This window comes from Drosophila elegans, unplaced genomic scaffold (assembly GCF_018152505.1).
Source record: "Drosophila elegans isolate 14027-0461.03 unplaced genomic scaffold, ASM1815250v1 contig_183, whole genome shotgun sequence".
Lineage (NCBI taxonomy): Eukaryota > Metazoa > Arthropoda > Insecta > Diptera > Drosophilidae > Drosophila > Drosophila elegans.
The window spans coordinates 9,021,779-9,035,468 of record NW_024545550.1 but is presented as its reverse complement, the minus strand read 5'-3'; the positions used below and the strand labels follow the sequence as shown (position 1 = coordinate 9,035,468).

Here is a 13,690-nt window from a genome sequence, read left to right as displayed (position 1 = left end):
GAGCAGAGTCAGAAAACGGCAATCGGGGATTGGGGATTGGGGATTGGGTGTCGGGTACCGGGGGCATTCAACATCGTTATACTCCACTCCACTCGGCACTGGGTTTGTTATTGCCGACAGTTGCGGCCAGCCTTGGTGACACTTGAACATAACTGGGTTCTGTTCTCCGCTCCGCCTTTTGTGCAATGCCTGAGTGCACTGATTATGCACATGGGAGGCGGGAAAGCTCGAGTTGAGGCTGGAAAAGGGGGCTCCTGGCACAACAATGCCGCCAAGATTTACAGTCTCTTCTTGAATGGCATTTGGCTGGCGTAATTTGTTTGGGGAACCACTGCACTTCTTGGCCAAAGTCTTGGGCACTGAAGAGTTACAGTTCGCTATTCTCTACACACGAATTGCAAAAAGAAAAGATTTAATTCTAATAAGATTTGGTGTTAAATTTTCGTTGTTTACAATTACAACGTATTTTATTAAATAGATTAAATAGATAAATAGATAGATTAAGTCCCAGAAATAGGCTAAAATTATACTTCAAAATGCGTGAATCTATAAAAACTGCAGGTCAGGCAGGATTACGACTTTTAATGACTTTTCTTTTTCAGTTATGTCTTGGTTCTGTTTTGGTTCACCGATTCGCTTTGTTTGTAGCCTCTCTATTTGGTGATAAGGCAATGATAAAAAAGCTCTGGCTACAATCAACAGAAGTCAATTGCTCATTTGATTAACAGTCGACTGAATAAGCTATGAATATTTTGCAGGATGCACAGCAAGTTCACCGCTTCAAGTTCACCGATATTTAAAATTAACACACTTGCTTGTGCCATATATTTTGTACATTATCAGTCTAATTTTGCGAATGTACTTAAAGAATTTCCCATCAGATTAGATTTGTTTTGAGTGTCACAAGCGTGACTTGTGTTATCTCTGTGGGGGAATGCCTCTTTAAAAATTGATTTTAAATTGGAGGAGCCCAAAAACCGAAAGCCAAACAACATTTGGACGAGGCTCGTGTTGATTTAGCGGTTATGGTCGAAATGGTGGGTGTTTTGAGGTGATTTGGGATGTTTTGGTCAGGTGTGGACCGTTGGATACGCCCGCCTATTTGGCCAATTGGAAATGCTAATTTAATTAGCGGCTTATTTCGTAAAATTGGCGTAAAATTGAAATTTAAACTGCAAACACACATTTTCCCATCACCTTGTTGTAGCTTAGAAATTGTATGCTTATATTTTAAATTGATATATGTAAATGCTTGCCTTCTCCTGAGGCAATCAAATTCATTGTAATCTATGTAAAAGTTAAAACTAGCTAACAGTGATTTATAGAAACTAAAGCAACAATAGGCCTTAAAGTCTTTTTGGATACACCAACTATGCGGTTAAAGTTTGTTATTAATAATAGTTTGAATGGGTTAAATGTTTATTTTGCTTAATATATTGGACAATACTCCTATTTAGATCTACGCTAGTCGTTTAAAAAATTGTATTAGGTGCGTTGACTCCGTAACATTCTTATATTCAGTTCAAACTGGTTTTTTTAGTTCTCACGCTCGGCTGTTTTTGTTTTGTGCTGAGTGGAATAGGCAATTCACCGTGAAACGCCATGTAAATGATAAGAAACTGTTGAGTCATGATGTGTTTGCCAGTGATTTGTGTTTGTTTGAGAGCTCTATTTTGCAGTGAAAGCTCTCTGTTTTGCACTCTCTTGCAATCTGTACTTTTTAGAGATAAGACTCGGCTTTATAATTAAATTCAACAGGCGGCAGGTTTTCAGTAGGTGTTCAGAACGAGAATGAATACCATAAAAACTGCTCGATCTGTGGCGATTTCCAAAGGCCCCATTCGTTTTCTGAGATCATCGTCTGTCTTGACACAAACCGAGGTGAATGCCAATGTAAGTATATGGAAAAGTCAGTCGAAATAGTTGTATAAAGTAAATAATAGCTTTCAAAGGAAGCCAAGCCCTATGATGAGATTCCCCGACCCAACAAACTCAAATTCATAAGGGCATTTATGCCTGGAGGGGAATTTCAAAATGCTTCTATCACGGATTATAGTTCAACGATGCGCAATCGGTATGGTGACATCTTTATAATGCCGGGAATGTTTGGCCGCAAGGATTGGGTTACCACATTCAACACAAAGGATATAGAAACTGTGTTTCGCAACGAGGGCATTTGGCCCCATCGTGAAGGTCTGGATTCGATGGTATATTTTCGCCAGCACGTTCGACAAGATGTTTATGGAGAGGTTCAGGGTCTGGTGGCTGCGTAAGTTGAATAATTAGTTATTATAGTTCTTAGTTAACTATTGTATTTATCCACCAGTCAAGGCGAAACTTGGGGCAAACTGCGTTCCGCCATTAATCCAGTTTTCATGCAGCCAAGGGGCCTGAGAATGTACTACGAACCCCTGTCCAACATTAATAATGAGTTCATAGAGCGGTATGTAACTAGTTTTATGATTGAGAAACCCCAGTAAAGAATTTTTATACCTTTCAGCATAAAGGAAATCCGCGATCCCAAGACTTTAGAAGTCCCTGAGGACTTTACAGATGAAATTAGCCGATGCATTTTCGAATCACTCGCACTGGTGGCTTTCGATCGTCAAATGGGTCTGATTCGCCAGAACCGAGATAATCCTGATGCATTGACTCTCTTCCAGACCACAAGGGATATTTTCAGGCTGACATTCAAACTCGACTTTCAGCCCTCGATGTGGAAGGTAATTTCGACGCCAACGTACAGGAAAATGAAGAAAACCCTTAACGACAGTTTGGATGTGGCCCTCAAAATACTGAGGGAAAATCAAGATGCGCTGGAAAAGCGTCGCCAAGCGGGTGAAAAGATAAACAGTAACAGTATGCTGGAGAGACTGATGGAAATCGATCCGAAAGTGGCGGTGATTATGGGTTTGGACATACTTTTCGCCGGCGTGGATGCCACTTCAACACTTCTTTCGGCGGTGCTACTCTGTCTGGCTAAGAATCCGGCGAAACAGCTTGAATTGCGAAAGGAACTGCTAAGGATAATGCCCACAAAGGACACTCTCTTGAACGAAGAGACCATGAACGATATGCCCTATTTGAGGGCTGTGATAAAGGAGGCCCTGCGATATTATCCCAATGGCTTAGGAACTTTGAGAAGCTGCCAAAATGATGTGACACTTTCGGGATATAATGTGCCCAAGGGGACGACCGTTTTGTTGGGTTCGCAGGTCCTCTTGAAGGACCAAACTTTCTATGCTGAACCAGAGGAATTTAAGCCAGAACGTTGGCTAAGGGATCAGGAGACGGGAAAGAAGGCCCAGGTCAGTCCATTCACCTTCCTGCCCTTCGGTTTTGGACCCCGCATGTGCATCGGCAAGAGAATCGTGGATCTGGAAATGGAGACCACTGTGTCGAAGTTGATTCGCAATTTCCACGTGGAGTTCAATCGGGATGCCAGCCGACCCTTCAAGACCATGTTCGTGATGGAACCGGCCATTCCATTCCCCTTCAAGTTCACCGATATCGAAAACTAAATCCCTTTTTATAAGTTGTAACAAGTTCCTTATAGCTCTAAAGTAAATATTGTTTTTACAATAAATGTTTTATCTATACCACCAGTGGCTGATTAGAACTTTTCTTACCTATTGCATTTTATTGTGCCACTGTCTTGATAAACAAAAGCCAGATTTTGCCGATATATAACTTTAATAAATATATATAATTTATACAGAAGAATATTTTTCCTTCACTGCTTTGCAAACTTCTGACTAAAACTCTGTATACTAGCCTCTGCAGGGGTTTAAAAAACGGACGCTGTTGGCGCGTTTCTATTATTTTTTCAGCACTGTATATATGATTCGCTTGGAAATTATACTTATTGATAAACTATGAATGGAGGCCTGTCCCGCTGAGCTCAGATCATGTTCGGTATTCAAGCTTCCGGTGCCTTAAATCCGTTCACCGATAACGGCCGATAACGCTACTGATTTCTGACTTTAGAAAATGTTGTGCTGATTGCTGAGCAAATTTATTACTAAAATTATTTAAGACAACCACTAAAATAAACCGTCGAAGTCGGTGATTTAGATTGAAAAATTGTTTGATATGAGTCACCAGCTGAAATGTAGAAGTAACAATTTTTTTGTGTCATTTCATTCGTGAATCTGCTGAGATGCAGACTTATTTAGCTTGGATTTTTTTGATCACTTGGTTTCTTTGCCATCTGGAAGCCTATCAGTTTTTATACCCTTGCAGAGGGTATTATAATTTCAGTCAGAAGTTTGCAACGCAGTGAAGGAGACATCTCCGACCCTATAAAGTATATATATTCTTGATCAGCATCACTAGTAGAGTCGATCTAGCCATGTCCGTCTGTCCGTCCGTCTGTCCGTCTGTCCGTCTGTCAGTCTGTCCGTCTGTCCGTCTGTCCGTCTGTCCGTCCGTTTATATGCAAACTAGTCTCTCAGTTTTAAAGCTAGCTGCATGAAACTTTCCCAAAAGTTGTCTTTCTATTGCAGGTAGTATATAAGTCGGAACGAGCCGGATCGGACGACTATAGCATATAGCTCCCATAGGAACAATCGGAAAAATAAATGAAAAAAAATTATAACTTTGCTGTTTTTTAATTTTTTGTTTTGTTCTTCGACGTATAGTAATGGTTAAATATTTCCGATTTACGGTTTAAATTTCATCAAAATCGGACGACTATAGCATATAGCTCCCATAGGAACAATCGGAAAAATAAATGAAAAAAATTATAACTTTGCTGTTTTTTAATTTTTTGTTTAGTCCTTCGACACTTAGTAATGGTTAAATATTTTCGATTAACGGTTTAAATTATATCAAAATCGGACGACTATAGCATATAGCTCCCATAGGAACAATCGGAAAAATAAATGAAAAAAATTATAACTTTTCTGTATTTTAATTTTTTGTTCAGTTCTTCGACATATAGCAATGGTTAAATTTTTCAAAATTATTAGGTTTAGATTTTATCAAAATCGGACGTCTATATCATATAGCTCCCATAGAAATAATAAAAATATATAAAATAAATATCAAATAATTGAGCTGCTAATCATCATATCTTCAATGTTTTTAAACATATACGCAGTAAATCATAATTTCAATGTTTTCAAAAATTTTAAATTCTTGCAATAGTTGCAAGGGTATATGAACTTCGGCTTGCCGAAGTTTGCTTTCTTTCTTGTTGGAAAATAGTTGTGGACATTTAAATTCAGGCAGAGTTGTTAATGAAAAAAATTCAAGCATACAATACGCTGCTTGGATGGCAGCCGTACAAAATGAGACCCATTTTGTGTGTGGAGGCACGCTGATTCACAATCGTTCGTATATTTATAAAAATCAGCAATTATAATTAATAATTAACACTGTTTTTTCAGGTTTTGTATTAACTGCCGCTCATTGCATATATGGTCAAACAAATTTGTAAGTAATTATAGGATTTTACAATTTAAAGAGTCGAAGAGTCTAAATAACTCTGTTAGCTTATGTGTTGCAATATTGTAGTTTTATTCTGTATGAGCTGCTTGCGTGTTTAAAGTTCCTTTCGGCTAAACATTTGATTTATCTTTGATCGCATACTTGTAAGTGCAAATATTAACATATATTAAAATAGCATATTACTTGTACTGATTATAGATTTGTAGGATTGGGAGCATACAGCAAAAGTGAGCCCACCTTTCAGGTCAAAGTCACTGCTGCAATTATACACCGTTCGTCGTCCACATTTGATTTTCAGTTTGATGTAGGCCTGCTCAAATTATCAAACAGGATCAAATATAATTGTAAGTGAAATCAAAAAGCTATTAACAGATGATAATTGATGAATTTCTCTGCAGTCCACGCCTGACCAATCTGTATTATTTTGGATAAAAAACATAAGAGTTTGCTACCGACAACGTTTAAAGCCTTTGGCTGGGGACAAAAAAGTGACAACCTGGAATCTGATATACTTCAAACCATCACCCTGGACCATTACAATGAAAGAGTGTGTAACAGGCGCATGAATTTTACCATGAGTTCGGAACAGATATGTGCAGGTGCCTATAACGGCGACACCTGTGGTGGCGATTCCGGAGGTCCATTGAGCACTACTTTGACCGTTAATGGATTGCCCCGCGAAGCGCAGATCGGTATCGTAAGCTTAGGCCAAAGTACCTGCAATGGACCGGGCGTGTATACCAAAGTGGCCAGTTATGTGGATTGGATTCAGAAAATTATATCCAACTTTGATGATTCCAATAAGACACAGCTCGCAATGCCACAACAATCTCCGCCGACAATGGTTAAAGACATGTGGTTGCACAGCGACTGCGGTGGCGGTACCATGGCATCAATTTTACGGGCCGACATTTTTGGACATAACTTCAGGGCCCATGGAGTGCTGATCACAGACCGTACGTATCTGTACAGTAAAAACTATTATAAATGATTTGCTATTTAATACTGAAGTTTTAAGTTTAAGTTAGTTAGTTAATTAGTTAAATATTTGCTGACTTGCCCAGATTTGCATTTATGCAAATTGATCGGCAGGGCAGTGCAATATACAACACACATTTTATTAGATTTCGTTGAATTTGTAAACTCTATTAATTTTTAGGTTTTGTCATAACCACTGCCAGACACTTATCGGAAAATCATGATGCGCTGTAAGTAATTTCAATTGTTTGATAAGAAGATATTGATTTTAGATATAGAGTAGTTTTGTAAATTATTTGAAATGATTTTTCAAACAATGCCACAGAAAAGTTATTCCAATCGGAATGGGATGGACATATGGTGACCACCGAGTTGACTCAGTCTTTAAGCAAACTAGTGATATAGCTTTGCTTAAACTTAGTCGACCGGTGAGGCCCACAGGTAAGCTTATTTTAATGGATTATCGAACCGATCAACAAATTTTATCTTCTCCAGATGGAATGAAACCGATCTGTATGCTTTCGAACGAACAACTCCAATGGATGGGCGAACCTCCTCCGCCCTTTTCTGTATTTAACCCCGTTAGCGGTGGACATTTTTATTTATATACTCAGGAGTGTCCATGGATAATCAATGCGGATGAAATTTGTGTGGGAACTCCTCCTGGAATAAGCACTACATTTGGAAAGGCTGGCGACATATTGGGAAAACAGATTATTGTTTCGAAAAAAGTTCGGTTTGTTTTGTTTGGTGTTGTCAGTTATTCAAGTGATGGTTACCACATTCTCACAAATGTAATAAAACATACAGGGTGGATCGCAAATACCGTTAAACGAAATCAATTTTAGCAACCAAGTATAATAGCTTTTCCATGGCTTTAAATTTATATTATATGTTACTTTTGAACCTCTGATTTATGATGGTATTCTTGGATTTTATTTGAAGTTTGTCGACGGATCTACAAGATACTCAATACAATGATGTAAAAATACTTTTGTAAACATTTTTTAAGTTTTATTATTATTCTTCTTAATAATAAAAAAAATATATATATGTTAATTTCAGATTGATAAATAAAAAGCTATAAACGTGTGAATTTTGTTTTAAGTTTTACAAATAACGCTTGCTCTGCACGTTTTATTTTCAAACCAAAAGAAAACTTCTATTTTAAGTATAATTTTTTTTTCTAAAATAAAAAGAACAAATTGTAATTTTTAAAAATTTGAAAATTTTTTTGTGTGCAATTTTTGTTGTGTATGTATAGTTTCAGTTATCCAGGCATAAGGTAGCACTCACCAAAGACACTTTTAGCTGGCTCTTTGGCGTTGGCGCAACTGGCAGGCAGGTGAGAGGAGTTGTCCTTTACTTCGCCTGAAATATTTCTAACGGCAACATCGACATCAGGAGCAGAAGCATCAACAGAAGCATCAGCAGAGGCATCAGCACCCAAAGCACCGGCAGGAAAATCAGGAGCAGGAGCGGCAGGAGTAGACATATTCGCCTGCGGCTGGCGGAGTTATGCTAACTGGCACTCAAAGCAAAGCGCGGCCAAAAGCTCAGGCGGTTTTCCCTTCTGCCCTCTGCCCCTCTGTTCCTTTTGTTGTTGTTGCTCGGCACTCGGCAGTGGCAGCTTGTAACAATAATTTAAGCGATTTTGCGCTTTTTGCGAGTGGGTTAATGGCATGCCCGGGATCTGGAAACTGCGAACTGTGAGCTGGCTACGGGAACTGGAAACCAGGAAGCGGGTATCCTTTGCCGTGGCGAAAATTCCACTTTTGTAGCAAACGCACATAGCTTATGAATTCCGCAATCCTGGATGCGGTGCAGCAAAATGGTGGGTATGGTACAGAGGTCTTTGTCCAGTACAAAGTAAAAAATGTATAACATGTGTTTTTCTTTTTTGAGTGGGTGGGTGGGGACATGCACTGTCCAGAGCCAGAGCTATATAAATCGCTTTGTGTCTGCTGTATATTAAAATTCAATTTTAAAATACGCCACGCACAACCGGGCGTATGCGTAATGCGGCATGCAATCATTTGCGTGCGCCTTGGCTTGGAAATTCCTTTGCCATAACTAATCTCGAAGGCTAACCAAGGACCAGTCCTGACGTTTCATATTTCTAGCTCGCCGCACCGTACCGCCAACCCTTTCTATTCCCTTTCCCTTTCCCATACCCATCCTTTCCCTCTCATCTTTTATTTTATTTAATCTTTTCTCTTTTGCTTTTTTTTTGTGTGAAAAATTTCATACTCATCAAGTTGACAAAGAAAAAGTTTTTCATTATTACATTTCGCTGTCATTTGGGCGCAGAAATAGCTTGGAAAAGTTGTCGGCTGCTGGTGAAACTCGAGTGCAGCGCGTAAATGAGCCACTCCCATTTTGAGTTTCCCGCCCGCAGCAGTCGGCGCTCATCATCAGATTTCCCCATCTAAGGAAAATGGGATGGCAGCGGCGATGGAAATGAGGAAAAACCGGGCCCATTGCGTAGCTTGACGTAATTTTCTTGGCCTGCCTGACGAGTCGCATCCTTGCACATTAATCCATTGGTGCCTGCCTGGATCTCGGAACTTGGAACTCGGATCTCGGGCTCAGCTTCGGTCTTTGGTTCTTTGGTCCTTTGGTCCTTTGGTCCTGGCTGCACGCAAATGAGGGTATGGTCAAATCACTCACTGTCAGCCCGTGTCCCAAGGAATGCGTTCAGCATGTCCTTTAATTTTTTCTCCCCCTGAGACCAGTTCTATTCCCCTTTTTCTGCACTTCGAAAAAATTCGTCTTTATAAAATATTTGTGTAAATTTATTGCATTGCATATTATTTAAAATTTAGATAGGTAACAACAATAAATGTCTTTTTTAATTGAAACACTTATTCGATTGGTAAGCATTGGAAATTTAAGTTTAAATTTAAGTTTTTGTGAGAAAAGTCTACAAAAAACAAATGATATTCACTAACTTGTAAAAAAAAGGAAAATGTGGAATTGGTGTTCATCAAAAACAAATTATTTGTTTTAAATCTAAGAATTAAGAAGATATTTACATGGTTTATGGTTACATGGTCGATGGTTTTTATAAATCTTATATTTTTTTCGACATATTTTGAAGTTTTGATTATTTTGCTTACGATTTATTTAAAACCTCTTAAAATGATAAAAACCTTTACAGTAAATTAAGAACTGCAGTGAAAATGTTGAAGACAAATTGTTTTTTTTTTTCTCCTACCTGAAAACTATCCAATTGATTAGCCATTTTGGTGACATTTTTCTCATTGTGCAGGCCCAAGCATTTTCTATAACTTGACGTTTTGCCATTGTCCCCCGACCGTTTTCCATTTCCCATTTTCCGTTTCACCAGCCCCTTGGCTCCTTTGTCCGGCTTGTACTTGTGTTGCTTCGCTTGCCGCTTTGCTGCCTGTCAGCGCAGCTTAAGATAAAAACTTTCCTTTCCACCCGAAAAGGGGCAACAACACCAGCCAGTTTTAAGGCGGGCCATGGGCATGGGCATGGGCACAAAAAAAGCAGGCAGAATATCGCTCGAAAGGGTTGACTCTGACATTTAGCTTTCGCATATTTGCACACACCCCGCGCTCTGGACCCCCTTCCCCCTCTCCCCTCTCCCCGAACCCTGCCCCCTGCCCCTGCCACCAACAATATATTTTATAGACTAAGGCGAAGACATGACAAATGCTCAAATAGAAATTCTTCAACAAGATTCTTGGCCGAAACTTAAGTTCATTTTTTGGTTGTGCACATCGCATTGGGGGTTTTTGTTAGAGCGTTACCAGAAAGAATTCAAATTAAAATGCGATTGCTCTGGGCATACTCGATTTTCGTGTGATTTCCGACACGGCCTGTCAATGGTTTTTGCATTTGCCTGCCAGGCTGAGTATTAGCTTCAATTTCATATCTTTTAAAAGTACCGCTCTAATTTTCGATTTTCATATCCCACACTTTCTAAAATCACGGTTGGCAAATTTTAGTCTTCACAAGTACTAACAAATTTGGTTTGGAAATGTCTTTGATTGAAGTATTCAATTTAATTTTTTAAAGTATTCAACCAATTTGGCCTTTAAAAAAAGTGCAATTGATTGTTTAAAATTTGCTTACTATTATTAGCAATAAAGAAGCTTAATCAAGTTTGAAATAACTTTTCAAATTTTAATTACTTAAACCAATCAAGTTTGCAAATATAAACATCAACTCTAAATTTCTTGATGCTCCCTACCATTTCATTGCTTAAACCTTGGTCTATTTGTTTTTTAAGCAATTCAAATAGGTTTCACTTTTCATATATAAACAATTTGTTTAAAATGTATAAGATGTAAGTAAATTATAAATTTGATTTTGATAGAAGGGCATTTACTTTATTGCTCTAAGCCTTCAAATAATTTTTAGTTCGCACTGGCATAATTTGGAACATATGACCGTGCAGCTGGTGCTCAGATGTTTTTCCGCTTTCCCCGCCGCCAGTCGAAATTTTCATTCATCAGGCGCAGCGCACACGCATTGCCGAATTTGCACCAACACCAGTGCAATCGGAGGCACCAATTGCCACCCCAAACACACCAAGCCAAACACCCACCAACACCCGCACAACTCACTCACCCATTCATATATTTTATGTTTTGTTTACATTGCCGGCTTGTGCAGCCAAAACAGCAACAACAACAGTTTCTCGACGAAAAGTGTTGGGAAAGCCTCGTGACGTCACCAGGGAAATGCGTGCTATAAACGAAAGTATAAGAGAAAAACTGTTATACCAAAGAGAAAAAATGTGCAAGAAGAGCAGAAAAACGTTAACGATACGAGTGCGCAATTAAGGAAGGAACTCGCAATTTAGCTGCTCATTTTGGAGCGTTTTGCGGTGAGTTTAAGTTTCCTCAAAATGGCCGAAAGAGAGGGGGAGAGCGAAAGAGAAAGAGCATGTGCGAGAGAGAGAGCTAGTTCGCAACGTCATCGGGAAAAGCATCAACAAGCTTACTGGCTGCTGAAAATCGTCATTACGTCGAGATCATTATTACGAACGGCGAGGAGCGAGAAAAGTTGTCGCAGAAACGAGTCAACGCTCGAGAACGTCGGTCATTGCGCTGTGTGTTGCACTTTGTCGGCTAAAGCACACACACCCACACATAAGCACACACACTCGGCTAACACGGATTCTCACACACACACACACATACACTCGAGACAACGAAAGAGAAACAGAAACTATTGCATACCGCCAGGCGCACATGGTGCTTAAAGTGTGAGTGCGCCATTGTGCTTTGTGTTTGTGATATCTAAACGGGGTTTCAAGAAAGGGGCTTACAAAATTATTTAAAAAATATACAGACAGCAAGGAACTATGCGAATACTATCAAAAAAAAAAAGCAAACCACTAACAACTTTGGCACGTGTAAGTTGATTTAAGCTATAACTTTTGCTTAACAAACTAGAGTGTTTTTTTTTGTACAGCGATTTAAAATAGTTTTAAATTTATCTTATTTAAATTTTAAGCAGCAAAACCATGTTTCTGTTCTAACCAACTTTTTCTTCTATTTTTGCCGGCTTGCCAATGGCTTTTGCTCTCTTAGCCGCTCTCTTGCGCTCTTTTTGGCCAACTCGCCTGCGCCAAACGGAAAAAGAATGGCCAGAAAAACAAAATAAAAAGAGCGCCAAGAGCATAGTAAGCGGCGTAGTTCAAGTGCCGGTTGTACTACGCGGGGTCAAAGGGTACGGAGCTGCTTCTTCCACCTGCGAAAATATTCCAATGGCACGCCTCCTCATATCATTAAAATACCATTTTGTCTGCGCCCGAGACTTTTGCATCTTTTCCACCTGACACCGGCATTTTTGTTTCTCTCCTTCGGTTTTTGTTGTTCTTTTTTGCCAGGGACTGTATCTTTGTTGTGGCTTTATTGTTATGGCGTTCGGCTGCACACTGTATCGCCCAGACTCTCAACTTCCGGTGTTGCACGTGTCGCATGTTGCTGCTGCTACTGCTGCTGCTGAAATTTCCGCAGCGGCAACAAAAGTGCGAAATAATGACCGACTGCCTGTCACATGGCTGACTGCCTGGTACTACTCGTGTTGCCATTGCTTTTGGCCATTTTCTCCTGCTCAACGGATGTTGTCTGTAAAGTTGGTTAAACAATTTATTTGCCCCACACAATGCATATACTCTATATGGCCTGGGCGCAGTTTGTTGACCTTTGACACTGGCCTGCGCCACCCTTTCACCTGGTTCCATAATTAATATACTGATTAATATATAGCTTAACCGACAAAGGCGAACTGTCATTAAGGTCCTGGCAATTGCCTTCATCACGGGATGAAAAAACCACCTCCTTTGATGGCAGTTTTTTATTAAAAATTCCTGGGCATCATTATCGTGGGAGTTGCGTGAAAATTCCGCTGGCAAATAAAGTGATATGAGAAACGGGTGGTCGGATCGTGTAAACGGCCATAATCTGAAAGGCCAACTTGGTACCTGGTTGCCTGCCTGCCAAATGCGTCAACAGGCGCACATCGCAGCCAGCAAACCGAAACCGAAACCGAAACCAGAACGTGGCCTGCCAACTTTCAAGACACAGCAACAGCAGCAGCAACAGCAGGAGCAATATCTGCAACAGCCACATCTACTGCAGCAACAGCAATATCAGCAGCAGCAGAATCAGACAGGAAGCATTGCCACAGGCACACTGGCAACTACAAAAGCCCAGGAATCGGTGGAGTTTGGCTCCATAGATATAAAGCCATGTGTGTGTCTGAGCAAATGACAAAATCAAATCAATTTCAAGCGACTAAAGCTGAATGGCGGCAGTTGTGTTGAGTTCGTCTTACTTTGGCAAGCGGGCTGAATGAAGTTTAGGTGTTGCAACTGTCATAATAACTAATTCGCAAGAACAATGTGTGATTGCTTTAATTATTATTTCTTGTTGAATTTCAATTTGAAATCCCTAATAAATCACTAATTGCTGGCTAATTGACGTTTGTCAGCAAGGATTAGAGCCGTAAAACAAATGATTTAATAAAATTAAAGTTTTTAAAAATATATTTGACGATTTTAAATGATTTGAAACTTTCGTTTTTTTTAAGGCTGAAGGAAAATACTCAAAATTATGGGTTTAAATACATTTATAATTTACAAGTTTGTTTACAAAATTTACAAAAATTTGTATGAGTGCAATATAAAATTAATATTTTTATTGTTCCACAAATGCAGATGTAATTTGAATTTATATAACTTTGAAATATACAACATAAGTCTTTTGGTTTTTGATGTGCG

At 39.3% G+C, this 13,690-nt stretch overlaps 2 protein-coding genes across 3 annotated transcripts; both read left to right on the top strand.

The window, feature by feature from the left end:
• The first annotated feature begins 1,786 nt into the window (after positions 1-1,786).
• Positions 1,787-3,672, top strand: LOC108144199 (probable cytochrome P450 12d1 proximal, mitochondrial). 2 transcript variants are annotated; one of them, XM_041707644.1, is made up of 4 exons: positions 1,787-1,893; positions 1,953-2,269; positions 2,327-2,443; positions 2,501-3,672. In XM_041707644.1, the coding sequence occupies exons 1-4, from the start codon at positions 1,792-1,794 to the stop codon at positions 3,519-3,521; spliced, it is 1,557 nt and encodes a 518-aa protein (XP_041563578.1). In that variant the 5' UTR covers positions 1,787-1,791; the 3' UTR covers positions 3,522-3,672. The 2 variants fall into 2 exon arrangements, with proteins under 2 accessions (XP_041563578.1, XP_017124358.1); XM_017268869.2 differs by having other exon boundaries at positions 1,944-2,269; positions 2,501-3,670.
• Positions 3,673-5,275: 1,603 nt separating this feature from the next.
• On the top strand, positions 5,276-7,920 carry LOC108144122 (chymotrypsin-2-like). The gene is made up of 7 exons (XM_017268765.2): positions 5,276-5,333; positions 5,391-5,436; positions 5,650-5,795; positions 5,919-6,407; positions 6,611-6,659; positions 7,741-7,774; positions 7,834-7,920. Exons 1-7 carry the CDS (start codon positions 5,276-5,278, stop codon positions 7,918-7,920), a joined length of 909 nt encoding a protein of 302 aa, XP_017124254.2.
• The last annotated feature ends 5,770 nt before the right edge of the window (positions 7,921-13,690 follow it).

What these genes read in the sequence shown, in the direction of transcription:
- LOC108144199 (XM_017268869.2), top strand. Translation starts at nt 1,792, where the DNA reads ATGAATACCATAAAAACTGCTCGATCTGTGGCGATTTCCAAAGGCCCC. An exon ending in GTTCAGGGTCTGGTGGCTGC is followed by an intron (nt 2,270 to 2,326) that starts GTAAGTTGAATA and finishes TTTATCCACCAG; the next exon opens with TCAAGGCGAAACTTGGGGCA. An exon ending in AATAATGAGTTCATAGAGCG is followed by an intron (nt 2,444 to 2,500) that starts GTATGTAACTAG and finishes TATACCTTTCAG; the next exon opens with CATAAAGGAAATCCGCGATC.
- LOC108144122 (XM_017268765.2), top strand. Translation starts at nt 5,276, where the DNA reads ATGGCAGCCGTACAAAATGAGACCCATTTTGTGTGTGGAGGCACGCTG. An exon ending in AAACAGGATCAAATATAATT is followed by an intron (nt 5,796 to 5,918) that starts GTAAGTGAAATC and finishes CAACGTTTAAAG; the next exon opens with CCTTTGGCTGGGGACAAAAA. An exon ending in TTGGCGCAACTGGCAGGCAG is followed by an intron (nt 7,775 to 7,833) that starts GTGAGAGGAGTT and finishes CATCGACATCAG; the next exon opens with GAGCAGAAGCATCAACAGAA.